Source organism: Petromyzon marinus, chromosome 1 (genome assembly GCF_048934315.1).
Source record: "Petromyzon marinus isolate PM22_M1 ecotype Great Lakes invasive population chromosome 1, UKy_Petmar_22M1.pri1.0, whole genome shotgun sequence".
NCBI lineage: Eukaryota > Metazoa > Chordata > Hyperoartia > Petromyzontiformes > Petromyzontidae > Petromyzon > Petromyzon marinus.
The window spans coordinates 34,171,764-34,199,060 of record NC_133667.1 but is presented as its reverse complement, the minus strand read 5'-3'; the positions used below and the strand labels follow the sequence as shown (position 1 = coordinate 34,199,060).

Here is a 27,297-nt window from a genome sequence, read left to right as displayed (position 1 = left end):
AGTAGTTGTATAGACAGATCCCAAAACTACATGGATCTACAGAAAATCAATCTAAAGCCAAAAAATCCGCGACTCCAATATTTTACGTAGCATTTGCAGCTGGGAAGGGGCCTCAGAAGGATTAACTTGAACCGCAGATACTTACATTTTACATATTTCTGTGCAGGGAGCTTCAGAATGTGTGTTACTTTCCTCACGAGTGTTGAGGTGTCTGGGACCACGTTGGCTGTTCTCGCTACGCTTACTACGAAGAGTTCACTCCCTTGCTAACCTCGCGACACGCTGAAGCCAATCACCTATTAACCCTACTGCGTCGATTCCATAAACAAAAGTTCACTCGTAATTAACAAATGCCATATTCTTTGGGTCTTTCGGTAAAGCCACGTAGATGGAAAAAAAGAATACAAATATCACGATGTTTTGATCGCAACGTAAGCAATCGTCATCTGATGTGATATTTGTATTTTTTTATATCTCAGTGGCTTTATTGGTTCTATTGGTAAAGTCACGTAGAATGGAAATAAAATAATAAAAATAAAACATAATAAAATGAAATTCTGACGACGTTTCGGCCCCAACACAAGTAGCCTTCCTCAGGTGAAGAAACAGAACTGTTGGGAAAACAGCGCTTCAGTGAACACTGCCAAGTTTGGTAGCGTCTTTTAAGCTGGGTGGGAGGAGCAGAGCGCCTTGACGAAGGAGTTTACATATGTAGGAAGGAGTTACATATGTAAACTCCTTCCTATGTTTACATATGTAAACTCATTGTGTTGTGGCCGAAACGTCGTGAGAATTTTATTTTATTATGTTTCACTATTTTATTTCCATTCTACGTGACTTTACCGAAAGAACCAAGAAGATGAATCCCTGCAGTCACGAAAGCTTTAAGTCAACACAAATGCCATGTTTACCAATCATCGTCTGGCCTCCAGAACTTTTACCTACCTTGCGTTAAAGTCACCATTGATGCTGCCATACAACGTGAAAACATTTAATTGGCAGACGTTTCATGTAATGGTCCTTCTTCAGAGGAGAGAAGCCAGAGTGAGGCAGAGAGATTGGCTAAAGATTACACTTTACACTCCCTGAGAATAATAATACTAATTTAATAATGATATGGTTACAGCTTAGTAAATGCCACAAATAACAACTACTGTATAAATAACATTATATCAATCATAATTGACAACACTTTGCAAATTTGATCGTGGGTAAAGGCCTTATGTCGGATACAGAAATTGCCTGACCATACTTCACCACGCTGGTAAGTGCAAATTCGTGAAAGAGGAGGAGATGCACTATACACTAAACTATTTTTCTTTTACCAGGTAAGGCCCACTGAGCTATCGCTCTTTTTCAGAAGCTACCTGGCCACAACATGAAAGCTCAACGAAGTGGCGATTTAAGTGGAAATCTATAGCAGCCAAATACTATAAACGCGTGTTGTTGATTCTAAATGTGGAGGGAAAAAACAGAGGACCTGAAGAAAAAAATACACGTGACCACGCGGAGAACATGATATAGGCGTCAGTGTCGGGATCGCACCCACGACCTCCTGTATACCAGGCGATGAAGTGAACATCTCCTAGCCACCGTGGAACAGTTCTGCTATTACTTGTCGTAGACGTTACACCCCTCCGCACACCCTCCCCCGCCGCCCAAGACTGACACTTCTTGCGGCTCTGACATTTTGACCCATCCCCCATGGCAATGCGATGAGGATCCTTGTGAGAAGGAGGTGTCCGGGACAGGGGGACACCCACGGCCGCTGAGTGGGTGTCGCGGGCGTGACTAAACAAACGCTCGCTCAATTCTGTACAAGATTTTGTGGTGATTTCGAGTCCGTGTTTTTCACCCCTCAACAGGGGTCACAAGTGCCGGTTGTGCTGATGAAACCCTTGAAATACACAGTGGTGCCCTGACGGTGGGCCAAGTACTGAGGCAGTACAGTGGTTGCATAGGTGTCACGTATTTATAGTTGTCGGTAGAACTCCTCTTGTCCGTGACTCCCGTTATCTGGGGCACCATAATCCGGAACGATTAAAACCGCGAACCATTTGCTCGCATGGAGAGCCTCACATTCCAAAGTGTGGCCTTCACCCCTGTGTGTCCTCTACCTTGTGGTAAGGGTCTCCGGTGTGTGGCTTTTGCGTGACAGAATTTGCTGGTACTTGCCCTGAGTATATCTAAAATAATTAGTCGGAGGTGAGCAGTATTGTTTCTGTATCACAGAGATGCAAGGTGCTTTTGAAGTCAATCTACATCTGAGCCAATCTGTTCGCAGTATCCCACGAAGTGCATGCCCTTTTTGCATGGAATTAAAGCGGCAGAAAGCACTTTGTTCTTTGGAGGATATAGCGCAATGCTTAATTCCAGCATGCACTTGCCTGTCTGGCTGTATGCGTGGACGGTTTTTGTTGTTGATGTCTGGCTAATTTTCCATGTCGGCGCCGTGCAGTGCCGACGAGAGATTTGACGCCACATTTCACACGAACGTGCTTGTGAACTACACGGGGAACTGCCAGCACCTACCCCCAGGTGGGTCCTATCTCTCTTACACTCGCGTATGCAATGTGCTCGCTATCCGCTTATCACGCACCCAACAACAACAACAACAAACATGCGTTTTAACAGGTTTTTTTTACTTTGACTTTGAACGTGGGGGAATACAAATTTCCGTCGGTTTTTTTTTGTTCTTTACATTTCATGTAATTCACCAAAGCCCAAACGATACGTCTATACATTCGAGGAGCGAACGCGACCGAGATTACGACCACGGCGGTGATGGAGCTGAGGAACCGCTGTGAGCTGCATTGTGGAACAGCAGGGCGACCTCCATCCAGCAGGCAATAGACAACTGTTGTTGCTGCTGTTGCTGATGTTGATAATGATGACAGTGTTGAACTGTCATCATTTTTAACATCATCAGTAGCAGCAGCCATTGTCTGCCCACTGCTGGATTGAAGCCTCCCCATGCTGTTGTTATCCACTGCTGGTGGTTTTGACGACGATGATGACGATGACGAAGATGATACAGTACTGGTTTTTTTCATAAATCCTAAAGCTCATCTACTGACGGACTCACAAACGGCCTTCCTTAAAAAAAAATTCGCTCCCAAAGGGTGCATAGGTTGGAAGGCGATGAGGTGCAAATGAACGGGGGGCTTCTATTTACTTATTCATAACGAGATGAGAAGGTGGCCAGAGTACAGGAAAAAAACAACTCAGAAATCATTGCAACCTTTCACGAGTCTGCCCGTCGAACTACGTGCAAAACTGGTGATGATAGCTCAAGGGGCCCACAGGATAAAATCATTTGTATAGCTCAAATAGGAAATGCAAGCAATTGCGGAATTATAATTACATGTACAAATCACTGTTTGTTACACGTGAGCACACACACACACGTGCGCTCTTTACGTGCCGTATTTTTCCAGCGCGTTGCGGAGAAAGTTGATTTTCAAACACGCTGCAAATTAATTTCTATATTTAATGTCTATCCAGCGGTGTTGTTAAGTGGAAAGTTAATTTCGTTTGGCAGTACTGGAAGGAATTGGTTCGTCCAAAAGTCAATTTACAATCGAGGTGAACGGGTACGAATTCATGTAAACATGTTGTGCGTTGGAATGTAACATTAAGCGATGTCTGCGTGATGTATCGCTATTATGTAAATGTGCTAAATGTAAATTATTATTTTTTTTCAAAGGGCACCCACTGCGGGAGGCATATAAGGGAACATTTCACGCCATTATTTTGTGGATTATTATCACAGGAGGAGGAGGAGGAAGATTCGGCGTGATTACTGCACAACGCTCACATTCGCTCTTGAAGTTTGTGCAATTATTATTAGATATCCAACAATTAAGGGATAAGAGGAATAAAATCAAATACATAACGGTGTGTAATTTTTTTCAAACTGGTCAATTGGTGGCTTTAATGCTAAAACCTTAAGTGGTTTATAAGGGTGAAAAAATGTAATTCTGAAAATTGCAAGCGAATGTGATCCCTTAAAAGGCCGGTTGTGTTCGCGACCAAATCGGAATTAAATATCTAAATAAACAACCATTTGCACCGTCCTAACAAATTCGGTCATAAATCTATCGCCACACGTGGCACCCTTTGGTAAAGATTTATCTGGCTTGTGTTTGCAAAGACAATGATGACTACTGGCTCAGCCTTAATACCAAATAAAATCTACCACTTGATTTGTGCCCTGGATTTTTCCTTTAACCTTTAACTCCATACCAGCTCTGCAAGAAAGCAAATAAATCTTTATCAAACCTTCCCCCATGTTACTGCGCTTATCTCCCTGTTTCAGAATTTCATGGGTCCCTGGGTCGTGCCGTGGCTTTGGTTTGCTGTAGTTTTATGTCTTTCACCCCCCCCCCCCAAATCAATAGGCAGCCGCCAAGATGTTTAATGTGAGGGTTTCATCCTCGTTGTCTCCTGTTGCCCACCGTTCTTTCCTGGGTAAGGTCTGACTATGAGGACCTGCTAAAGCTAAAAAAAAAATTAACATAATCCGACATTAATATGGAGTTTTGCTGCCGTCAAGTTTCTGAAGAAAAGGCCACTCGACTGGAAATTGCCATCGCAAAAATGTTAACGGTTTATTTTGAACACCACTGACAATGGTAGCATAAATATATATTGTTTGCAATAATGGGAGAAGCGCGTCAATATTTTTCCAGTTTTGCGGTGAACTTGCAATGTAATCGTTGACTGGAGGTGCGTAAGTTAAACATCCTTGGCGCTATTTTGTGTGCCACAGAAATCCAAAACCACACCCAACGGGAAATAAGAATGTATAATTTGCATAATTATCAAATGATAGTCGTCAAAATACATTTCTGTAAAAAAACAACCCACTTTTCTGCAAAAAAAAATACTTGCAAAAAACAATCATCCAGAAGTTGAACTATTCCTGATTGATTCAAACCAGTTTAGAGATTTGTCTCCGCGCCGATAATACTCGTACGGACACGGCCGGCATGAATGGCAAACCGGCGTGAACGGTTAAAACCCAGGGGTTCAGAAATAGGCTGCTGGAGGTGGCAGCGGTTGTATTGATTCAAGTGCTAAATTACCGGTCGCCTCCGAGATGAGAGCCGCACTATCGCTGCCTCGGCCTCTCACCCATTGCCCCCCACCCACAACTCCCCCCCCCCCCCCCCCCCGTGCGTTCCGCGAGACAGGAATGCTGAAGAGCACGTGCTACATCGACGTTCGCTGGTTCCCATTCGACGTGCAGAAGTGTGACCTCAAGTTCGGCTCGTGGACGCACGACGGTTGGCTCATTGACCTGCAGATGCTGGAGGCCGACACGTCGGGCTACATCGCCAACGGGGAGTGGGACCTCGTGGGTACGTTGCTCGCCGGGGGTGGCCGTGTGTGCATGTGTGTGTGCGTGCGGTGGCCGCTAACAGCACTTGCCCCAATAGTCTGTTCAGGCTATACGGGAGAGGATCTTTGTCTCTGGTGGCCGAGTTGTCATGGATAGGCAGTGCCGCGGAATATGTCTCTGCGACGGTGGTCCCGAAATGATGACGCTGTCCAGGTGTGATGTGTTGATGTGATCACGGTCATGGGGACGCGTGTGCAGGATGGCGGAGGGTTAGCGCCGGTTGCCAAGACGAGCATTGGAGTGGCCTCCAAAGGAGTCCGGGCAACCAAGCGGGGAAGAACAGGGCACCAGATGGTGGAAGTCTATCAGAGCAGGTCCTGCAGGTCGTGTGTCTGCTGTGCAAGCAGGCGCTGTCGGGCCGGGAGGAGGGCGGAGTGCACCAGGGAGGTGTGGTGGCGTCAACGGCTTTGGCCCTGATGAGGTCTTCAGTTGCCACTGTTCAGACCCGTATTAGTACTCTGACTAGTCGGGCGGCGTTGCGATACACAATTCGACCGCGTTAATTTGCACGCAGTCTATGGGGCATTAACGCGGATATTTCACAAGCAAGGGTAACACGCGGACATACAAAAAAAATCACTATTAATCTATGGGCTACCGAGATTGAAAAATGAACCCTGGGACTGAGTAAAAAATGTATGGGGTTAACAAAGCCTTTATTAAATTATTATTGTAATAGGGTGCTGCTCTCCTGTAATGGTTAGCACTTTGTACGTGCAGTTGATCTGCTGGTGCGGCAGCTGAAGCAATATTGCAAGTTTCTTAAATTCCCCCTGCCTCTGTCCACCCGCCAAACTCAATGGGTAATGGGAGAGTTTGTTGATAGACACGTTGCGCGTGGTGGGGTAAATTCTGGGTGCTCCCACCTCTTCGAAGACATCTGGCCAAAGTGGAAGGCGAGAATGCACTTCTTCAGGAAATGCCAATGGACGTTGCACACGGACAGTTGGCTGTGTGCTTTTTTGCACAGTTTTGAGTGATGTTTGAAACTCCTGCTTTTCCGGCCCGCACAAGTTTCTTTTCGCTACGATGAGATTTTACTCGTCCTTTACAGATTTGACGAACGTGGAAGAGTAGGCCAAAAACCCTCTCGTGGAGGCCTCTCTGCCAGCAGTAACGCATTGCAGGGCTGCAACTTTAGCTTCACCTTCACGGAGTATTGAACGCCGAGTTTTTGGTTTTTGCTACGAGCACGCGCCGCACACGAGCAACAAATATTAACTAATGGGCGGCCTGGATTGAAAAATGCTGAGTTACGATTTCCTGGGTAAACAAAGCTGCGATTACATTACCATTCATCATTACTGTTTGTGTAAAGTGTCATACATTGCGCAGAAGCGAGGTGCTCGTAGGAAGGGGTGGTGGGGGGTGGGGGAAGCTTCCAGCTGATATGGAGCAGCGTGCCGCTGCTTGTGAACTTCTCCTTCCCAGGTGCTCACGGGACGCACATTTCTATAAATGTTCACTGCTGCCGCATCATCCCGTGCATTCTGAAGAAAAAAAAAACCTTCCCTGATTTCATTGTGCCTCGCCTGGCGTCAGGAAGATGGATGGCTGTGCAATGCCCCAACAAAAAATATTCCATCAATAAATTCCACAACCGTACGTTTCCCCTGTTCTGGTGTAATTTACGCGTTAAATATTCGAAGTATTGGAAATCTGGAACCTTTTTAGTGGCGAGCGTCTGGCCAACCCAAATGAAATCGGACATACAGAGACACTTTCTCCCTTCGTGAGCAAATATACATCGTCGCCGCCATCATCACCCTTGGTCAATCCACTGCTGGATGAAGGCCTCTCCCAGACGCCGCCAACCGCGACGATCCTGCGATGTAACCGTTCACCCAGCGCCTGGCACGCAAACCGATTTCGTCGCTCCACCTGCTCGGGGTGGACGTCCTCTTGGATTCGTTAACTTCGCGACTGCCGCTCGGCGTCAGTGTTCCAGAAGTGATCAGCCGTCATCACTTCTGACGGCGAATCCTGCCCAAGCTCACTCAACCCAGCTCAACAGTTCGAATGATTCCATCCACCTGTGCTTGTGCCCCAAACGGCGTGCGCCTCTTTCTGTACCCACGTCATTGTAGTTCAAGCATATGCAACGCTGATGACGAATTCCACGCCAAATCTACCGAGGGGTAGAGAGATCAATAGTGCATTAATGCTTCGTGGCGATGGGAAGAGCAGTACAGTCCAATGGGAACGTCTTTAGCAAGGCACCCCAGTCGCACATTTGACCGATATACCAAGGCCACACCATTAATCACTGGATTGAGATTAGTTTTGTTCTTGGAAAGAAGAAATTGAGTCAATGCAGTAAGAATTAATGTAAAGGGACAGAGCTCATTAGGCATGCTGCTTCATTGGTATTGCCAAGCGAATGCTTTCATCGGTTCTGGCATGGCACAGTGGGCAAGGCAGATGGGGACGGCAGGGAGGGTAGAGCGTCCGACTTCCACTCGCGCCCTCCACAATAGATGATCTCCGTGAGCCCTTTGTCTCAGGGCCCTATTGTTCTGGCAGAGAGCATTTACCTCTCAATCCGCGGGGGCTCTCTTTTGTTCGTGTGGGATTTTTATTTTTGCAATTCTTGCGGCACGGATGCGAAATGCCACCTGGCTCATTGTGACGGATTATTTCGCGCCAAATTCACTGCAAAGTGGAAGAATGCAAATTATTTTTGCTTATTTTTTTTTACTGAATAATGAAGTCGTTTAACGCAATGTTGTCGCAGTACAACCGAAATAGTTTTTTTTTCATCATCCTGAAATGATGACTAAATATTCTCTGGGGAGTTATTTTACAGACAGCAAGGGACCGCTTTGCGATGTTGGTAATCGGAGGTGCCTGGAAGCCCAGCAGGGCTGCAGGCATGAGCCAAAATGCCTGGTGGGGCCCCCTCATCCATCCTCTGTGAGGCCCGGGGAAAATTGCCCTTTTGAACCTCCACCTTCTGGGTGGCGCTGATGACAATGCATTCAGATGAAATGAATATATATAATCGTTGACGCTTCGGGCAATAGCCCTTCTATGAACGTCACTGTTTATATAAATACATCTTTTTTTTTAAGGCAGCGTTATTGACAAATGTGCTGAGTGCTAGTGTTCATGTTATTGTGCACCACTGCAAACACAGCATCACCGGATAATATGTTCACATAGGATTTAGCATTGTGGTTGTCAATACAGGTGGCAGCAAAGACTCCGTCCGTGATGATACCTTCATCTTGGTTCAGCTCAATTGAAGCAGCAATCGTAATCACCGTCGTCATTGTCATCATCGTTACATCTCGCAACGCAGAGATCCCAGGCAAGAGGAATGAGCTGTACTACGACTGCTGCCAAGAGCCATACCCCGACGTGACGTACACGCTGACCATCCGCCGGCGCACCCTCTACTATGGCCTCAACCTGCTTGTGCCGTGCGTGCTCATCTCGGCGCTGTCCCTGCTCGTATTCCTGCTGCCCGCCGACTCCGGGGAGAAGATCTCGCTTGGTGCGTCCTCCTGCACACGCAGCGCGCGCGCCACGCCCCCCCCCTCCCACTTGCACACACACAGAACACACGCAGCCTTCACACACACACACACCATGCACACCAAGCGAGCGCAACAACAACAAAAACCGCCATTCGCCACTAAGTGGCGGTGACGTCACCACGACGCTTGTGCCAGGCTATGTGCACCTTGAGACCACGTGAAGTGTTGAACGCCCGCTGGCAGGAGATCACGGGGCAGACCCAGGTGCCACGGGTCAACTGACTGAGATGACTGGCTGATGCACCACCTGTGCCCTCTACTGTGCCAACCTGCTGTGCTTTAGCCACCCGGCGCTCCGATCATTGTTGCGAGCGTCGCTCCTCCACCCTCCGTTGTTGTTGGAGGGCAACTGCCTCCAACTGCCCAGTAGCGTCCTTCACGAGCCTCCTCCACAGAGGCCGATCTTGACACCGCTGGTACCAGTCATCGGCAAGTCCACTCAGCTCCACGTCTTCCTGTACCACATCACTCCATCTATTCTCTAGCCCGTGCCGCGCCCGTTTAGCCCCCTCTATCCGGCCAAACAAAAGCTGTTTAGGCATGCGGTGACTGGGCATGCGGGCTACATGACCCAGCCAACGCAGCCTTGCCTTCCGGAGGAGCTCACCGATGGGACTTTGCCCAGATCTTTCAAAGATTTGTGAGCTCCTCACACAATCCAGCCTGATTAAACCCAGGATGGATCGTAGGCAGGCCAGCCTAAATGTTTCCAGTCGGCGAAGATGCTCCATTAGGGGGGTGCACGTTTCGCAAGGGTAGAGAAGGGAGGGAATGACCATGGCCGAGAAGACTTTAAGCTTCGTGCGGAGCGACAGACCAGGTAGCTTCCACACAGCGTTACGCAACCGATGAAAATATAATGCCGCTCGACGCATTTGGAGTGAGACCTCTGCTGTCAAATCAGAGCTGGTGATGAGCACACTGCCCAGGTATGGGAAACTCTCCACTCTCTCCACAACTGCCCCCTCACCGAATGGGAGTTGTGGGGGTGGAGTGCCCAATGGTACAAAATACCCAGGCAGGTGCTTAGTTTTGGTGGGGCTGATGGTAAGGCCCCACCTCTTAGTGGCACACTCCAGTTTCAGAAGCAGCGCCTCCAACTCCTCCTCTGAGTGAGTGGCAATTACCAGATCATCGGCATACATAACGTGGTTGACCAATAGGGAGCCATCCCTTGACCGCACCTGGGCATCGATCAGCCTCCCATTGTATCTGTACCAGATGGAATTCCTCTGGTACAGCCATCAAAGGCTTCACGAACTACGTGGTCGAAAAAGATGTTAAGTAATGTTGGAGCCAGAGGACATCCCTGTCGCACCCCAAGGTGAACAGGGAATGGCTCCGACTCCCGGCCACGTAGTTTTACCCGGGCCCGCTCACCATCATGAAGGTCCTTAATGATCGTGAGAAGAGGGTCAAGGACTCCGAAAGCACGAAGAACAACCCAGAGCCCAGGCCTACTGATGGTGTCATAGGCCTTGACCATGTCCATAAAGCAGAGATGTAGGTCTTGTTGGAATTCCCTACACCTCTGCTGTAACAAACGGACAGAAAATATGGCATCTGTGCAGGACCACCTTTTCCTGAAACCACATTGGGGCTCCGCAAGCCTCTCCTCAGTGTGCCTGGTAAGGCGATGTTGAATAATCCTTGCCAGGACCTTTCCCGGCACACTGATGAGTGAGGTGCCCCTGTAGTTATTACAGTCTGTGCGGTCCCCCTTCTTAGAGAGCGGGACCACAAGGGCATCCTTCCAATCCTGCGGAACCTGTCCAGTGGTCCAGACTGTTGTTATGATGTCATGAAGGGCAGTCTGTGCACAAACGCCACCCTTCCTCAGCATTTAGCTTGGGAGATAATCTCTCCCGGTGCCTTTCCTAGTCTCAGACTCTGGATCGCCTTTAGTACTTCCCCAACAGATGGCACCTCAGCCAGCCACTCACAGGGGGTGACTTCTTCTTCCAATATTTGAGGTACCGCAGCCTCAGCAGGGTCATCCCCACTTTGTCCCACAATATTTTCCATGTCGAGGGATTTCCCCTCCCCCAGGACTTCACAGAAATGCTCAGCAAATCTGCAAACCTGTTCCTGGGGGTCAGAGATTAGATCACCGTTTTTTTCCCCTAATGATGGTAATAGGTGTGGCGCTGCAGGTTATTTTTTTGATGGAGTTAAATAGGGATTTGTGATGGAGGGCCATTGAGGCAGACTCCATCTCCTCAGCAACCCGCAACCACCACCCATCCTCGCAGCGCCTCATGGCTCTCCGAACCTCCAAGCGAAGGCTGCGGTAAGCCTCCTCATTCTCTGACGTGGGATGCTGTAGACGATTAGAGTGGGCCTGTTGCTTTTTCTCAGCCAGCTTGAACACCTCCTCTGTCAGGCAGGGTCTCTGGGGAGGTCTGGACCATGTACCCATAGCAGCCATTGCAGCTGCCCGAGTCACAGTCCTAAACCTCACCCATTTACCCTCAACATCTGGAGGAGTGGGGGATGATGCCAACCCCAGCCGCAAGCGATGATGAAATTCTAGCTTGCAACTTTCATCAGCTAGCTGAGACTAGGCCACCTTAGATTTGAATGGGGTCCTGGGTGTACACCCATCACCGGAGTGTAAGAATGGCAGGTGCATCTTACAGATGACAAGTCGATGGTCAGAGGGCAGATCAGCTCCACGGTAGGTCCTGGTGTCCAGGACATGGGCCCTTATCCACTGTTCCGTCACTATGTAGTCCAGCAGATGTTCTTGCTTGGACACAGCATCCATCCATGATGTTGTGTGGATGCGCCGATGGCCGAAACAGCGTGTTGGTAATTCCAAGCCCGTAGGCTGCACAAAAATCTAGCAACCTCCTACCATTGTTATTGAGCTGATCTGGCCCATGCCTTCCAATCACTCCAGACCAGGTTCTAGCATCATTACCAACTCGGGCATTGAAGTCACCCAACAAGATGACTCTATCCCGAGGTGCCACTTTAGCTAGCACCTGAGACAGGAGGTCATAGAAGGCATCTGACTCATCGGCCTTGCCTGCAACCCTCCACGGATGTTCGTCTATGGTGGGGGCATAAGTAACCACGACCACCACTCCTCGCCTTCGGTTGATGGGAAGGCGAGCCCAAAGTGGCCTGGGGCTTATAGCTTCCCACACTTCACCGCCATGCTCCCACGCCCCCTTCATTATTTTGTTCGGAAGAAGAGCCGCTCCTTGTTGTTTGGTAGTCTCCTGCCCCGAGTAGAGGACTGTCCACACCTCATGGTGGCAGGAGCCAGAGCCGGTCCACCGGACCTCCTGAATACCACAGAGATCCAGGCGGTACCGGTCCAGCTCCCGACAGAGGAGTGGCAGCCTCTCCTTCGCAGTGAGCGTTAGAACATTCCACATGGCCATCCATAATGGCTTTTTGTTGTTTCTGGAGGAGCCCCCAGGGGAAAATTCAATCTCCTTGCTCCGCCAAATGGGGTTTGGCCACGAGAAGTCATAGACATCTGTCCCCCCAGGGCCTCCGGCACAAGCTTATTAATTACATTTTTCATTCGTGGTTTAGTGGTAATTAATTGAAGGTGGAGGGGTTACCAGCCCCTCGCACCCATCAAGAGCCCCCATTTGGCTGCTGTGGTGGTTAAACGCCATGAGGGGAAAGGCCAATCGGAATTGGCCCACCCACCCCACAGCACTGTCCACGACAGCGTTGCCCGTCCGGCACCACGAGGAGATAGGGGGTTATTTTGTGCACCCCTCTTTGCACACGCAGAATCCACACACCCTGCAGACACAACGTGCTCCTGCTCTGCACGCACACCCTGCATGCACCCTGCACGCAACATGCTCACAGGATGCCGGCGCTCTCCCGCATTGCGCAATCGGATAAAGGTCACACGCAGCTTTCCTTAACTGGGAGAGATTGGCTCAGACAAATGTCGGCAGGGACGATAAATGAGATCATGCATCAGACATAGCGTGCATAATTAAACTTCACTTGGTCCAGCCTAACGTAGTTGCCAATTATCCGGAGTCAAAGCCGTTGGGGCTTTTGTGAGCAGATTCTTGCTTAAACTCGTTTAATCTCCGCATTCAGCATCTGTTTGTGGTACGATTGCGAGCGCCCTTCAATTGGCCGCAGCTGTTGTTCTGCAAGATAGGCTGCGTACCGCTGGGAGAGCGTGCGGGGGGGGGAGGGTATGGAATAAATGCACATTACAGATAAGAAATCAAAGGGCGGCATTATCTGGGTTCAGCGTTTGCCTCGCTCACCGCGGTTGTCGCTCGGTGCCCCTCTGTGTTCAGGCATCACCGTGCTGCTGTCGCTGACCGTGTTCATGCTTCTGGTCGCCGAAATCATGCCGGCCACGTCCGACTCCGTTCCACTCATCGGTGAGCGGAGACGCGCGACGAACGCGGACGCACCGCACGCCAACGTCCAGCCCACGGGGCAGAATAGCAGAGTGCGGTGCCACTTCGAGGGTGGCCAAGCGCTGAGTGACGCCAGCTTCTGTAGATGGCTTATAGGAGCGGATGACGTGATAATGTTGCGAATTGAATACGGCTATTTGCATGATCCACTTTTTGTTGGTAATTTGACGATGTCGGTGCAGGTGGTGCCAACGTCCCGACTTCAAGCCGGCCTAGCAGGGTTCCGGGAAATATTGAGCGAGAAATTAAGCCCTGAATATAGACGATGTACACAGCAAACGGGAGAGCGTGACAGACAATCTAAATTGTGCTTGAATGGAGGCGTACCATGCTTCTGCTAGGTTCCATAAGGTGTGTATGTGTACACACAGCCACATTAATTAAATGGATGTTGGTGGCATACAGTTGAAGACATTTCGATTGAACGTGATGATAGATGCGTGCGCAATCCAGATTAAGCCCAAAATAGTAAGCACATCTCTCTGAGCCTTCCATTCTCCCTCTCTTACAAAAATGGATAATCATCTGCGCGCCACCGCTTACCATTAACAAACATCTCTATGACGGAATGCAAAATTTGTAATCGACATTTGTATCCACTTGGACGATTTGCACCGATTAATCATGCAGCTGTTGGACTTCGTCTTTGGTGAAGACTCCAGAGGCCACAGAAAAAGGCTATCGTATCGCTCATGTATCACGATCTCATGTATCACGATCTGGTGTATCACGATATCATGTATCACGATCTCATGTATCACGATCTGTAGTATCACGATATCATGTATCATGATCTCGTTCAAGGCAGAGCAATTTACTGCACAGATAACCCCCCCCCTTCGCCCCGCCCTCATCTTTAGTGGACGGCACCATGACGCGATCCTCCATCAACGCCAAATACTTTACATTGCTGAGCGAGAAGCAGCGCTCCGTACGTTTCATGTCCGAAAACAAGAAAATCAATGCCCGGTATGTTTAGGATGCTGCCTTGGTGCCACGGCTAGCGCGCTGGACGTGCAATCCAGAGGTCGACGGTTCAATCTTCCGCCCAGCGGTCGAAACAACGGCGCGAGTCTTTTTTTGTTATTAGTAAATCCCCGCACCGCCTCGACCCACCCAGCAGCATCAATGGGTACTCCGCCGTTGTTCGTGTGGTGCGGTAGCGTGTGGGCACTCCCAACTCTTTCGAGGGACGGTAGAACAAATCACCCCCAAAACGGGCTCTCTTAGATCGCCCTCCGAGCGGAAGCCCTTCCGCCAAAAGTGGCGTGAGCAAGACACTGCAGGGCTGCGCCTTTCCCCTTTCATTCTTCTGTACTTTGTTTATACGGCGAGGCCGCAATGTGTGCCACCAAAGTTACCCTCGGAACAAAACACGACCGCTGGAATCTAGGAAGTGACGGCTGCTGTGTCAGGCATCCGCCATCTGGAGCCAGCCTGCAGTGTCGTCTCACATGAAGCGAGTTGTCACGCACGGGCTCTCTTTGTTTTAACAAAGCTTGAAGAGCGCAGCGGCGGGTCTGCGGAGGCTTGAAAAGGATACACCGCCAGCCCAAGCAGAGCTCAGCAACAATCGTAACAAAGTTCCAAAGATCAATCTATTTTCTTCATCGACATTGGCATCGCCTGCTGCAGCCGGATGTCAAAAAGGCTCGTAATCCATGGTTTTAGAAGAGACAGAAGTCTCGTCATTATTTCGCATCTGATGAGAGGATTGTGGGGCCTCGCAGACCAGCCTCCAGTAAGATTATTCTCGACACCAATTTACACCCTCACCTAATCATAGGTCCATCTGTCTAGCCATAATACACACCAGTAATGAGGTGCAGATACAAGCCGATAGCGTACAATTTATTGAAGCAGCCTGCAGGTATATTCACCGCAAGTAAGAGATGTAACTCCTGCCCATTTTTATTGTATGATCACTGAGTGCATAATTATTTTTTTTGGGGGGGGGGGAGAGTTTGTCAAATATTGTATTCACAGAAAAATTGTATTCAAAATATCCAATGTCACTCTAATGATAACAGCCCAATTGTCAATACTATGCTGCATCAGTCATGGGAGCTGTTGGGCCATACTTCACCACACCGCTCCAGTACAGATCGGCATCATTCGCCACTGATGTTGGCCATGGCTAGGACTTTAACTCGGCTTCGTTGGGTTTGTAGCGCAGTGCAAGAGTGCAATCCCTGCCCGCAGCGATGAATGTTAAAATCCGAGCTGCAGGCTACGCAATTTAGCATTGCCAGTTAATGCACAAAGTGTCTCCAGTGGGTTCATCCAACTCCCAGTTCCCAATTGTTATCAGTACCCAAACAATATTAATGTTCTCGTTGCATGTTAATGTGGAGGGAATATCAAATCAACGCATGGAAATGAATGAAATTTTGTTTCCTTCATGCTAAAACACAACAATCCCTGCGATTGTCACGTATGTGCGTGCATTCAGCACAGATTACAAAAATGCACAGACACGTACGCGCATGCGTACACTCGTCCCTCAAGAAAACAAAACCTTTTCAATGAATCGCGACAAATCGTGAAAAGGTTGCTCTCATTCTTCCTTCTCATGCGACGTAACAATGTGCTATGCATGTTGAACTTCTTTCGCACCGTACGTAGCCAACCGTGCTAATAACAAGTGGCGCTCAAAGTGCACAATGGCATCGGAGGGCGACGCAGCAGGCGGCCGCAGGTTTCAAGAATGAGACGGGGGAAAAAATGCCCGCGCGTAACAAATGCAAGGGCTGTGCAGCGTTTAGCCGATCGCTTCAAACCGATCGATCCCGCTTGCCGCAGCCAGCGAAGCGCGTGGCAGCATCGCCGCACCTGATGGTATCGCACGGTGGTGTTGGTTTCACCGCCCTGTCAGCCATCTCGGTCGGAGTCATTCAGAGTACGCCGCATTAGGGGGACTCCCACGGCGGAGGACTTTGGGCGGCTTCGCACACGCTGCAGGAGAGACTCCTCGACACAAACGCACGAGCACCGACTGCTGAAATGGAAGGAACCAGAAGAGAGAGGGGAAGATCTCATGGAGAATGTATTGACGACGACATCGCAAGAGATCGGGGCCAGAAAGGCGTGGCCACTACTTGAGCCAGATTGGCGCAAGACAGAGAGGAAAGTGGAAACAATTTACGAAATGTGCAGTGGACACCGACTGCGGGCTATCTGCCCATGGATCGTGATGATCGTGATGATGATGAAATTGCTTACTGTAGAATACGGATGATGTATGCGGATTGGGAACATTTTCAGAGGTGAGAGCTTGATGAAGGAAGTTCTGGAAGTACGGATGTTGGGAAAGAAAGGCCAATAAGGAAGACAAAAGAAAGATGGTGCTTGATGACTTGAAGCAAGAAAGGAGACCTTGCAGTGAATGAAGGAGAAAGCTCAAGATCATGCAGGATGGAGGGAATTTGAGCCAAAGACACTGCCATTGGGCAGAGGTAGAATTAAAAGAATCCTACAACCTACTTGCTGTGCACCTGCTGATGAACTATGTAGGCTTTAACAATTATTATATTTGCACTTATTGAAAAAAATATACATACAGTACAGACATTGTCAATTAATTGCTGAATGAAGGCCTCTCCACTTTTCGTCAGTCATGTAGGGGGCGGGCGGGGGCAGAGGGGACAGGGCCGGCTCAGATTTAATTCGCCACTGATGTCAGCCGTGGCCAGGAATCGAACTTCAGACGCTGAGTTCATAGGGCAGTGACACCACTGAAACTCCACCTACTTAATGTTGCCCATGCAACGTGTCAGTGTGTCGGGATGTGTGTGTACGTTGCATTTAAACATGGGGGATATCAAGACGTAGCGGAAAAGAGAATTGAGAACTTTGTTTTTGTTTTAAATACACTTCCTCATAAAATCAATATGGTAACGCCCCTCCTTGTCAATGCACTTATTGTGTAAGATTATTAGGTAGGTTGGTAGATAAGTGGGTGGGTAGACATCCTAACTTTAATCCAGGTGAGAGCCCTTTGAGACAACATGTCTATTCTAAATGTGAGACGTGCCAAAAATATTAGGGAGAAATGCAAGCGCATTAAAACGATAAAAAAAAGCCAGGACAAAAATCTGAAAAAAAACATCAAACATAGCAAAATGTAATGGACAGATAGAATGTTATGATCATGTTAAGATTGAATTAATAACGTTTGATGGATGCCAACGGTTTGATGAGTATTTTGCAAACTTTTAAATTATGTTGTCGCTTTTATTTTTAACTTTATTTTACATTAGCACATTTCAATTATTAACATCTTGTATGAAACGTATCAATATCAGCCATGACCAACTCACGCCTCCCAAAGCTGCCACTGCCTCCATGATCCTGTGATATAATAATCCGCCTCGGAACACCTAGACACGAACTGATTTCATTGCTCCATCTCCCCGGTGGTCGCCCTCACGGACAAGTTTAATCCCTTGGCAGTCGCTCCGTTAATATTGAAATTAAATGCTGAAAACGCAACATGCCGTTGAAGGCAATCCTTCCATTAAGACCTCTCTATCTGGCCTTGAGAAGTGTTCACGGCTTCTTTGATGGTAATACCTTTGGGCTGTGAGTTACTACTGCATTTGTATTTGTCATTTTGCTTGCCCTCCCATAAAGGCTCTTTTTTGCTTCGTAACATTTCCTGTAAATCATCTTGCCAAAATGTCTGGCAGAATGTTTTTTCTTCGCGTTTTTATTTCCAAGGGCATTTGACATAAAAGAAGAAATATATTGTACAATAGGGATTTATGAAGGGTTGCTTTGAGACATTAAATATCAGAAATCTCAGTTAAAAACCACCGCTTTATTTCTCACACGTCAGAGCGTCCTTGCTTTGCAGTCTCCCTCTCAGGTGAAAACTCATCATTCTGTGCACAGTTTATTGCTATGATTTTGGCAAATAATTAAGCTGTGCAATGATGAATCGAGGAAATGACGAATACATTAATAAAATCGTGTATGTGAGTCAGTTTTTTTTATATTATTCAAATCTATATGCCTAGGTGCTAATGTTACAGGTATGTATGTTGAACTTATTTCGCACTGCACGTAGCCAACCGTGCTAATTGGATGTGCGGGGGAAGGACAACAAACGAAACACAAAAAGCAGTTAGACGAATGAAGAGAAAAATATGAAAGAATACTCATTGTTTTTTTTCGGTAAAGTCACAAAAAAAACAATGAGTATAGTAATTTCTGCAGTCACGAAAGCTTCAATTCTATATTAATATTGAAGAATACAAATGAAAGAGTAAAAATGAGATTTTTGAATCAAATTTCCTGATTCTTTAAGGGAATCGTGACACTGAATCCTACATTTTGATCATCACCGTTTTCATCAGCCATGGTCAATCTACTGCTGGATAAAGGGCTGCTCAAGCATGCCGTCACCGTTCACGATCCTGCGATGCAATAATTTCCACCTCGCGGCGTGTACATGATGAAATTTCATTGCTCCATCTCCTCGGTGGATGTGCAATTTACCTGGGAAAATGAATTCGTGAATGCACCGTTAACACCTACACACAGCACGTAAATATCACGCTTTAGTTTTTTTTTTTTTCCCGACAGTAGAAATTTTGCAAACCACTGAAAGCAAATTATGAATGCGAAGCACCCGGGTTTAAATCTTATACACCCGTGGTCTTGGGAAAACATTCCGCAATGGAGACTGCAAGACGTACGGCATTATTACCAAGGTGGCAATTGTGCGATGATGCAGAGGTGAGCGAGGCTGTGGCTCAGTAATGTCAGGCGTGACACGACACCTGCACAGCGCAATTCCTCGTTAACCAGCAAGGAACACGACGTCACACCAATGCGCACACATCAACCCCCTCCCTCTGGCCTTCGAAACCTGATTGGCTCACAAGTGACGACATCACGTGTATCCCTCTAAGACCCAAACAGGAGGATTTCTCCACAACTCTGGCTGTCGCCTGATGGTGCTAGTTGTAATTTCTGGCAAAAACGTCGTTTCTCGAGTTGTAAATGTTGTGGGTTTACTGTCCAACAAACCGATGTGCTGTAGTTGTAACGAATTGGCACGTTTTGTTCACGTGGCAAACCTTACCGATTAGCTCTGTCGGGTGGTGGCGGGTACAACGACACATTTATATTTACCCGATCTAACCCAAAATCCTCTATTATGGATAATATTGGTCTCGAAAGTCGACTGTGTGTTAAACTGACAGCAACTTCCCTTTCAAATGACTTGCCACTCACTTGTTTATTCCTCGTCAGTCGTCAGCACAGACTTAAAAAAAAACATAATTTCGGCTGCGATGAATGTGTTTCTTCTGAGCAAAATGCCAGCCTGCTGGGAGCACAAGCAACAGGTGAGCATTAACTCGGAGCATTAACTCCGGTGTGAATGCAGTTAATGGAGCAGCTGCTGTGGCTCTAAAATAAAATAGTCGCGCAAGTGCTGTTCATGTGAGCGTCATGCTCACGCTGCTGGGTACATTGGTTTAAAAAAAAATCTCTGTTTCTGGACACTCACATAGGCGTGTATAGGAAGCCTTCAGGGACCTGTAATCCATTGTAAGCAATAATACTTTTCTCATCAACTGGTAATTATCGCGACAAGAAGAGTGTTCTGGTTGTATGCAGTAATTTCTTGAAAGTTTTTTTTTTAAATCGTCATGTAATGTGCTCGCCAAGATGTTATTCCAGAGCTAATGAGAATGTATAAATGCTCAGCGAGATGTTAATTTGTCAATTCATGGTTCAAAACAATTGCTTTTGTTGATTACATCCCTCGCACATAAGTTCACCACTGAGTAAATAGAGCTCAGTGCAGGGCTTAATGTATCACTCATTATCTAGTATACTTCACGAGTAGTAGCCACAGCCATAAGATAGCTCTTATGATGGACGTGGTGTGCCGGGTGCGGACATATTTTCCGGGTCACTGATCAAAACAAAGCCGGCTGAAATGGGTTATGTGGATGTAGGAAGGAAGTTTATTTTTTAAAGTTGATAGGTGGGTTCCTAGGTAGGTAGGCATGTTACATTGATATAAATCAAAAGAAAGCCCACTGAGACGTTTTTATCTCGTTCGTAAGAGGGATAAAGTAGGTCATATTAGCTCCGTAACCTTCTTGAGGAGGTACCTGCAGTTACATTTGGCGAGAATTGGACCTTGAAGATAAATTGCCTTCGAGGATTTTGTCCACAGACCACACATAAACGCGCGGTGTGTTTTTTGCCGATTCGAAGAGTGTCAAAGGATTAGGTTCAGAATGTATGAGATGGGACACGAAGCTTAGCATTCCGACCAGGAAAAACGCATGCCTTATCAATAATGCACCGGTATTTTATCAGCGTGGCTGCGGTGAGGTCCTGCCACGAGTGGTCTCAGGGCTCAGAGGAACAAAACGTGACGTCGTCAGAAGACCCAGCCACCACCAGCAGCGAAGGGAGGGGTTGAGTGGAGGCAGTGAACCCTACACGACGGAGAGTTTATTCTCTAAGATTTATAAGACATAAAGGGTAAAGCATTGCCTCCCCCCCTTTTTTTTGGTTTCTCTCCAAACTCCAGCAGCTCACTGTTGATGGTGACATTGTCACTGTCTTCGCCAATGCTCCAGGTGCCCCACCGGCCTCAGGCGAATTGTGATCCTGCAGGGGCGGTTTGGGAGGGTTGGAGAGATCCATTTCGCCAGGGACGTGTAGGATAAACGTTGCCGACGCACACTCGAGTAACCAACGCTACCCCCCCCCACCACCACGCGAAGATCCGATGTTTCTCTGGGATATGGCCAGATATTCCCATCGCGTCTGAAACCCAGCCTAATCTCGCAAATATTTTCACGGCGGCGAGCTCCGTTTGCTATCTTTTTATTGAACATTTTAATCTCCTCATTAATTCGAGGTGTCCTCTCTAATTAAAATGTAAGTATAGGCTGATTAATCAACTGGTGAGGTGTGAAGCATTATTCAGTTCGAAAATGGCATTCTACTCTACTTTATTAAGAGTACAGTGGATGTGTCGCATTAAGAAATATAAAATGTAGTTACATAAATTATCAACGTTTTTATTATGATTGCACTGACTAAAGCACATTAAGGTTTGCGTCTCAAAGGCCTGTAACATTAACAAGGCGAATAATTTCAGCATTACATCAACATGCGATAACAACGTTATTTTGTCAAACATGTCCAATGAAAATGGACATGTTCTGGGACGCACTACAGTACAACTTTATAGTAATAGGTTTTACCCTTTTAACTGGCACAAAAACTGACACCTTTATTTTGTTACAATGCAAATAGATATGCTTAATCATGTTTAAACTTGCACAGATTCCTATGAAACAAAATAATAAAATACTAGCAGACTTAACTCTGCAGTCTTTTGTCCTCGAGTAAATTGAAAGATAATCCGCTTTTTGTATTCTGAATCTCTTCTTTAGCCGTCACTATTGTTGCGAGCATTTACATTGTGGTCATTACCACAAAGATTGGATCATTAAGGAGCTGTATAGATGCCAGAACATATTTGCCAACGTTGGATGCTCATCTCAGTCATTGGTGTGACGCGTTTGTCAATGCCGTATCGGCCGCTATCCGAGAATGTACTGCACTTCCACGGCGTCCCGATCCCCAGCCAGGATGACCGCCGCGCGCAGCAAGAATCCCGATGGTGCCTTTCTGAAATCCATTTAGCGATTGTTTTTATGTCAATTATTTTACAGGTACATTTGCCGTATTAAGAAAACCAACGACACCACCCAATGCCACTTAGTATTAAAGAACCGTAGTCACGTCAATTACATTCCTAAAATGATTATAAGGTTGTTATGATTGTTGCCAAATCATGAGCTTTCCTTTACAAACACTCTTCTATTGATTTCAGACTAAATAGGAATTGCACGCTCTTTCACACCACCCATTTAAAATGTCAATGCACTCGCTGAGAAAGTACCACCGGCTACACCGCTGTTCGACTGAAGGTCACAGCAAACAGGCGACATTGTCACCTGTCTCAAAAATGTAATCTCTAACGAAATTTCAGTAATGCATTGCAACAGAGTAATCTCATTATTCACTTATGTCCTGATAAGCAAGGGGGGGGGGGAGGGGTTGCACATTAAAGGTTACGTGCTGTGAGAATCAAAAACAATCATTGTTCAAAGCCAGGCCAATGTGTAAACGATAACTTGTGCTCAGAGAGCGCTTGTACAGGAATGCTTGTTTTGAAAAGGACTCGCCACTTATTCTATTGCTATTAAATCACAATCTATGTTGCTTTGTCGATAGGTTCTGCTGTGACAAACCTGCTTAACACCTCCACAACTCACGCGCAAACATAACTCGAAGCGTTTAGAACGCATCACAGAGCGTCAGTTGCCATCGCTTGACGAGGGCGAATGAAGGGTAGGCATTCCTATCTCTCGTCCTCACAATCGTCCCTGTTGCGAAACTCAAAAGGTTAGGGCTGTGAAAAAGATAATAATAGTAATTTACATTTGTAAGGCACATTTAAACGCCCCCGCCGAATCACAATCGCAGTATTCTATGTTTAAACTTAGTGGATGCCTAAACAAGCAGGAGGGAGACAAGTAAGACACATTTATTTTTGCTAGTGAGACCCAGGATATAAAAAAAAAATGCCACAAGGCAATATAACATGACCCCCGATTGTCTTGTATCGGAGCGTGGAACAAGAATTCGCGCAAAGATAAACACTCTCTAACAATCACCGTATTGTTAAATAATGAAATAAAACAAATACAGATAAAATATATGAGATTTGAATCATACTCTTTTGTTTTATTCGGTAAAGTCACGTAGGTAAAACGAATTAAAATAAGATAAAATAAACAATTAAAACACGACGTTTCGGAGGCAACGCAAGCTTCCGTCTTCAGGTGGGACCAGTCACAGCCAAAATCGCTGCACCAAGTGGCGAGGCTCTGGGAACCTAGCGCTTAAATACAGGTTAAGGTAGGGGGGGGGGGGGTGTGGGCGGGGCCATGTGGGTGGGTCGTTGTGTGTGTACAGGGATGAGTTAATCCGTCTTTTTGTTGTGTGGAGGGTGAGGGAGATGGGTCACTGTGTGTGTGCAATATAAACGGACAGAATATCGGCCAGGATGTGCTGTAAGGGAGCAGTAGAAAAAATAAAAATACAAAAGTTCGGGAAGAATATGTTTGGTATACCACTTCTTGAAATTGCTGTTAGAAATTAGTTAGTGTTTGGTATGATTCAAAACATCTTTCCAGTGGTTACTTAATTTGAAACCATCCTGTCGGTTGAAATTATGCCTCTGTTTATATATCTGAATGGCTTCGTGGACAAATCTTTGGTGGTAACCTGTAGGTTTACAAAGAACCTTGGTATCGGAAAAGACAATCTCATGATCACCCATAGCGTTGTAACAGTAATCAGCCACAGCAGATGAATTCGTTCTGCCGTGTTTTAAATCTGATTTATGTTCGCGAATTCGATCAGAGACATGTCGTTTTGTCTCCCCGATATAACAATCACCACAGGGACAGCTCAATTTGTAAACATCGGGGTACTGTAAATCAGGGATGACATCCTTTATGGATGGGATCAGATCACGAATTTTGTGTACTGTATTGAACCGGACTTGGATCTTGTGTTTGTTTAGAATTTTGGAAATCTTTTTAGTAACGCCTGCTATGCAAAGGAGTGTGATGGTTTTGATCGGAGTATCATGTGGTTGTTTATGTATAGTAGGAGAAACAGCTTGGCGGATGGTACGGTCAGAGTATCTGTTCCTCCTAAGGGCCAGCCATACCAATTTCAACTCACTGGTCAAGTGGTGTTGGTCTGAAATGCAATTAGCCCTATGGTGTAACGTTTTGATGAGAGAGTTATTTTGAGCCGGGTGGTGGTGGGAATCCGGTTTCAAGTAGGAATCTGTGTGGGTGGGCTTTCTGTAAACAGAATGTCCCAACGAGCCATCAGACCTCCTCTCAAACAGAACATCTAAGAATTGAAGCTTGCCATCTTTCTCTATTTCCATGGTGAATCTGATGGAAGGGTGTCTGGAATTGATGTGGTCCAGGAAAAGGTTCAAAGCTGGAAGGCCATGTGGCCAAATGACGAAAGTGTCATCCACATATCTCTTCCAAAGGGAAGGACTGAGGGCGGATGTCTGGATGGCGTCCGATTCAAATTTCTTCATGAAAACATTGGCTATCACTGGTGACAAGGGAGAACCCATGGGAGTACCCTCATTTTGCTTGTTAAAGGTACCATTCCAAGTAAAGTAGGTGTTGGTAAGGCAGTGCCTAACCAGCGCAGGTACTTCGGGGTTTAGTCCATGTTGGACCAGATCCTCAATTATTTTAATGGTGTCAGGTACTGGGACCTTGGTGAACAGAGACACCACATCAAAGCTGACGAGGATATCGTCAGGGGCCAGTACAATGCCTTTGACCATAGAGACCAATTGGGATGAGTTAAGTACTGCTGAGGTGGTCTTGCCAGTAAAAGGTAGCAGAGTATCTGACAGAAAACGGGCTAGTTTGTAGGTAGGGGAGTTGATCGTGGACACGATGGGTCGTAGTGGGGTACCTTCTTTGTGGATCTTGGGAAGACCATAAAATCTAGGAGGTCTTGCAGCGGAGGGTTTTAGAGAGGGAAGTTTAGTTGGTTCGATTAGGGAGGTCGAATTTGTGATGATCTTGTTGGTTTTAATCGTTAGTCTGTTGGTAGGGTCATTTTAAATTTTTGAGTAACTCCCATCACTGAGTAGGTCCTGAATTTTATTGTTGTATGAGTTTTTATCCATAATTACAGTGACATTGCCCTTGTCTGCTGAGAGGATGACTATGTCATCCCTCTCTTTTAATTTCGCGAATTCAGAGTGTTCACCTTTGCTGATGTTGCTAAGGAGTTTCTTAGCACTCTTAAGAATAGTGGCTATTTCAGCTCTCGCTACGTCTGCTTGGATGTGTCCTATACCTTTGAGGGCTACATCGACCTGAGAAATGATATCTACTGGTATATGTTTTGGGGTGACAGCGAAATTTAGTCCTTTAGCCAATACTGTTTTCAGATTGTCCGAAATCGGGGTGCTACTCTGATTCATAACAATTTTGTTAACGTCTAGTTTTGTGATCTGTGGAACTGGGTTTTTCTTTGAAAGGCGGTTGAATTTAGCAATTAGGTTAGCCTTGCATTTGACTGACAGTGAATCAGCAGAGGAAGCAGTCATGTTATCAACGTGGTTCCAATCATAAGGTGTCATTTTTTGTGTTAACATTAAATGAGATTGTAGGAGAGTCTTGTCTAAACAGTCGAGTTCAAATCGGAGTAACCTAATCCTCTCTGAGATTAATGATAGACTAGCCTTAAACAGAATCTGTTTAGAGTTCGGTGATGATACAGCGGCAGATGTGAGAGTGAAAGCGATGGGTATTACCTTCTGGTCGCGGTATCTTTTGAGGAAGGTCAGCGTCTCGATGAGCTGTGACTTCTTGTCTCGTTGTCTGTTAAAAGCTCTAACAAATAGGTGAAAATCTTCCCCGTAGAAATTGTTAATTCTAGATTTGAAGCTTTCGTGACTGCAAGGATTCATACTCTTTGGTTTTATTCGGTAAAGTCACGTAGGTAAAACGAATTAAAATAAAATAAACAATTAAAACACTACATTTCGGAGGCAACGCAAGCTTCCGTCTTCAGGTGGGACCAGTCACAGCCAAAATCGCTGCACCAAGTGGCGAGGCTCTGGGAACCTAGCGCTTAAATATAGGTTAAGGTAGGGGGGGGGGGGGTGTGGGAGGGGCCATGTGGGTGGGTCGTTATGTGTGTGCAGGGATGAGTTAATCCGTCTATTGTTGTGTGGAGGGTGCGGGAGATGGGTCACTGTGTGCAATATAAACGGAGTTAATCCGTCTTTTGTTGTGTAGAGGGAGCGGGGGATGGGTCGTTATGTGTGTGCAGGGATGAGTTAATCCGTCTATTGTTGTGTGGAGGGTGCGGGAGATGGGTCACTGTGTGCAATATAAACGGAGTTAATCCGTCTTTTGTTGTGTAGAGGGAGCGGGGGATGGGTCGTTGTGTGTGTGCAGGGATGAGTTAATCCGTCTTTTTGTTGTGTGGAGGGTGAGGGAGATGGGTCACTGTGTGTGTGCAATATAAACGGACAGAATATCGGCCAGGATGTGCTGTAAGGGAGGAGTAGAAAAAAGGAAAATACAAAAGTTCGGAAATAATTTGTTTGGTATACCACTGCTTGAAATTGCTGTTAGAAATTAGTTAGTGTTTGGTATGATTCAAAACATCTTTCCAGTAGTTGCTTAATTTGAAACCATCCTCTCGGTTGAAATTATGCCTGAATCAGTTCGTGTGGAGGTGCGAGGTGATTACGTGAAAGAATCGTGAGAGGTGGTGGCGGCTAGGGGAGGCCTTCATCCAGCGGTGGATTGACCATGGATGATGATAATGATGTTAATGATATGCTATATACAGCACACCAGAAGATGAATTTGAATTGTGTTTGTGGGTTGCCATGAACCTGTAACATCATGTGGAATCTTACTCTCTCGCAATATGGGCGGCAGTGGCAAAATAGCATTTGGGGGCAGAAAAATGCCGTGACTATAAAATTCATTTTCAGATTATTCAAGGCCACGGAATGAAAGTGTCTCGCAGCCAAGCTACAAACCACCTTTTATTGCTTAACATTTCTACGCTGTCCTTTACCTCTCCTCACATGTGTACCACAATACCCGACGGATTTACCAACCACAGCTCGTGATTATTATTTAGGACATCCAATGCCGTTCTACAATATTCCCACTTTAACAATGCCGTGTAGCGGTTTGGTTTATCGCCGCATGTATTGAACGTGCTCGTGTTTTGCGCAGTGCAAGCTGCAATACGGAATACATCGTTAAAGGGATATTTTACTTTTCACTCCTTTGGTGCATTTTATTGAGAC

At 46.6% G+C, this 27,297-nt stretch overlaps 1 protein-coding gene across 4 annotated transcripts in view; it reads left to right on the top strand.

Moving 5' to 3' along the window:
- Positions 1 to 27,297, top strand: part of CHRNA7 (cholinergic receptor nicotinic alpha 7 subunit) — a 59,573-nt gene that overhangs the window by 22,101 nt on the left and 10,175 nt on the right. For all 4 annotated transcript variants that reach the window (XM_032950267.2, XM_032950276.2, XM_032950260.2 and 1 more), the window contains exons 6-9: positions 2,459 to 2,538; positions 5,196 to 5,363; positions 8,706 to 8,900; positions 13,233 to 13,319. In XM_032950267.2, coding sequence (XP_032806158.1) covers positions 2,459 to 2,538; positions 5,196 to 5,363; positions 8,706 to 8,900; positions 13,233 to 13,319 — 530 coding nt within the window. The remainder of the gene's footprint in view (positions 1 to 2,458; positions 2,539 to 5,195; positions 5,364 to 8,705; positions 8,901 to 13,232; positions 13,320 to 27,297) is intronic.